This window comes from Austrofundulus limnaeus, unplaced genomic scaffold (assembly GCF_001266775.1).
Source record: "Austrofundulus limnaeus strain Quisiro unplaced genomic scaffold, Austrofundulus_limnaeus-1.0 Scaffold792, whole genome shotgun sequence".
In the NCBI taxonomy this organism is placed as follows: Eukaryota; Metazoa; Chordata; class Actinopteri; order Cyprinodontiformes; family Rivulidae; genus Austrofundulus; species Austrofundulus limnaeus.
The window spans coordinates 157,196-159,362 of NW_013953194.1; the positions used below are offsets into that span (position 1 = coordinate 157,196).

The window sequence follows — 2,167 nt, forward strand, 5'->3', positions numbered from 1 at the left end:
CTGTGTGTGTGTGTTACTGTGTGTGTGTGTTACTGTGTGTGTGTGTTACTGTGTGTGTGTGTGTTCTTTCTTGTAGCCTGAACAAACTGAGTGACGTTCTGACGTTCTGAGGTAAAAGGGACCTCTGGGTGGAACAGGAAGAGGTGAACGTTATGAGCTCAGTTCATTGGTTGTTTCACAGAGTGTCTGCTCACAGCAGAACTGGGTTTGTTTTGGTTCTGACTGTGAGCTGAACGTACCTGAACTGGAGCAGAAATCCAGTGGGATCCTGTTTTATTCAGACAGAACGTTTAGAACAGATTACCTGGTGGATCACAGGTCACACTGTTTGAATTAAAATAAAATAAACTATAATGAAAAGTCTAAACTATTCTAACGTTGGTTGGAAACGCTGCAGGAAGACGAGTCCAACTTCTAATGATTTAATTAGTGTCTGAACTGACGACATGTTGGCACCTGTACACACCTGAGAGTCCCAGGTAACAGGTTGTAGTTCTTCTCAGAGATGATACAGGTGAAGCAGATGATTCAGAGCTGTTAGCTTCTTCATGTTGTCCTCTACAGCTGCTGCTTCACCTGCTCACTGCCATGAAGGACAACAGGTGAGGGGGAGGAGACAGGACATGCAGCACACCTGATGACATCACTCCTTCAAGGCCAGTCTGTGTTCCCAGCTCTAGTTTTTACCTGACCAGTTAGATTTCAACCAGTCATTGGATGTGTCTCACTAATGGGAGGAGCCAGATCTTACCTGTTCTGTTTACACACCTGAGTGCTTCTCAGTGATTCACCTGAGCCCCATTTCAGAAAGCAGGATAAGTGAAAATCCTGAGTTAGTTCTGGTGTCACTANTTCCAAACAGGTGTGGAGTCTTCCAAACAGGTGTGGAGCGTTTCAAACAGGTGTGGAGCGTTTCCAAACAGGTGTGGAGTGTTCCCAACAGGTGTGGAGCGTTTCCAACAGGTGTGGAGTGTTCCAAACAGGTGTGGAGCGTTCCCAACAGGTGTGGAGCGTTCCAAACAGGTGTGGAGCGTTCCAAACAGGTGCTCTTTGACCATTCCTCAACGTGTCCCAGCCCTTTTACAACACGTTACAGCATCAAATTCAAAACGAGAGACTGTTTGTAAAGAAACCAAAGTGCATCTGAACATTAAACATTGTGTCTTTGTGGTGCATTCAGCTGAACGTTGTATGAAATGAATGTTTTTGTTTTACACAGCGACATTGTAATTGTTTCCAGACAAGGCAGTTCTTTCTAAACACGTGTCAGAAACAAACCAGTTCCAAGTGTTTTCCACAGAAAAACATGCTTTGAGCTGTAACGACATCTGAAGCTCGGCTGCTTGTGTAAACACTCCTTATTTAACTGAGCTCAGGTGTGTCTGAACATCTGGTCATGTGATCAAACATTTCATTAAAGAGCTACGAGACACTACCAGCTTGGTCCTGCAGTGAACCTCTGAAGACCCAGAAACTATTGATAGGTGTACTCTGTCAGACAGGTGAGCCACTTACCTTTGAGTCATCTTCCATTGCTGCTTCAGCCTCGTGACTTCTGAACAACCGAAGACAGAGAATCCAGCTTTMTGTTTCAGGCTAAAGTCCACGGGATTATCAACAGATTATTAACCATCAACTGAGAGAGGCACTTCCTSCAGCCCACACCTGAGTCATCAATCAGGCCTCTGGCGTTCTTCGGTCAGGATGACCCCTGTGGACAACGAGGAGTTTGAATGTCTCAGGTTGTGTTTTCCATTTGTCGCCCACCTTTCAAAACTCAACAAATCACAGGATGAATGTTTGCTGCTTCACCTCAGACCTGTTGTTTTAATGAGACCTGGTTCAGTTCAGGTAAATAAAAACATCTTTTAGGTGATTTAAAGCTTCATCAACCTGTACAAACACAAGTCCTGCCTTAAAACTCTGTAAATCCAGGATATGAGCTGTGAGCTGAGCTTCAACAAGTCTTCAACTTGTCAACAGCTGGAATCAGTTTAACATCTGGCCACAAGGCGGCTCATTCAAGCAGCTGTCAATCATTCAGGATTAACGCACCTTCACGGTTTTTATGAAGTTTTGTAACTGATTAAACATTAGAATCAGTTTTATATTTTATGCTTTCTGATCATTTCAGTGTGTAAGGTTGAAGCTACAACGAGTGTGTGTG

The 2,167-nt window shown here is 44.0% G+C and overlaps 1 protein-coding gene and 1 long non-coding RNA gene across 3 annotated transcripts in view; one reads left to right on the forward strand and one right to left on the reverse strand.

Annotated features, from left to right (window-relative positions):
* The window catches only part of LOC106532558 (uncharacterized), an 8,701-nt gene extending 7,666 nt beyond the window's left edge, over nt 1–1,035 (forward strand). For both annotated transcript variants that reach the window (XR_001312098.1, XR_001312099.1), the window contains one exon: nt 863–1,035. This is a non-coding gene — a long non-coding RNA (uncharacterized LOC106532558). The remainder of the gene's footprint in view (nt 1–862) is intronic.
* Nucleotides 1–1,711, reverse strand: part of slc23a1 (solute carrier family 23 member 1) — a gene marked incomplete at its 5' end in the record, with an annotated part of 21,431 nt that extends 19,720 nt beyond the window's left edge. Inside the window, 1 exon segment of the mRNA XM_014028649.1 lies at nt 1,516–1,711. Coding sequence (XP_013884103.1) covers nt 1,516–1,533 — 18 coding nt within the window.
* Nucleotides 1,712–2,167: the final 456 nt, after the last annotated feature.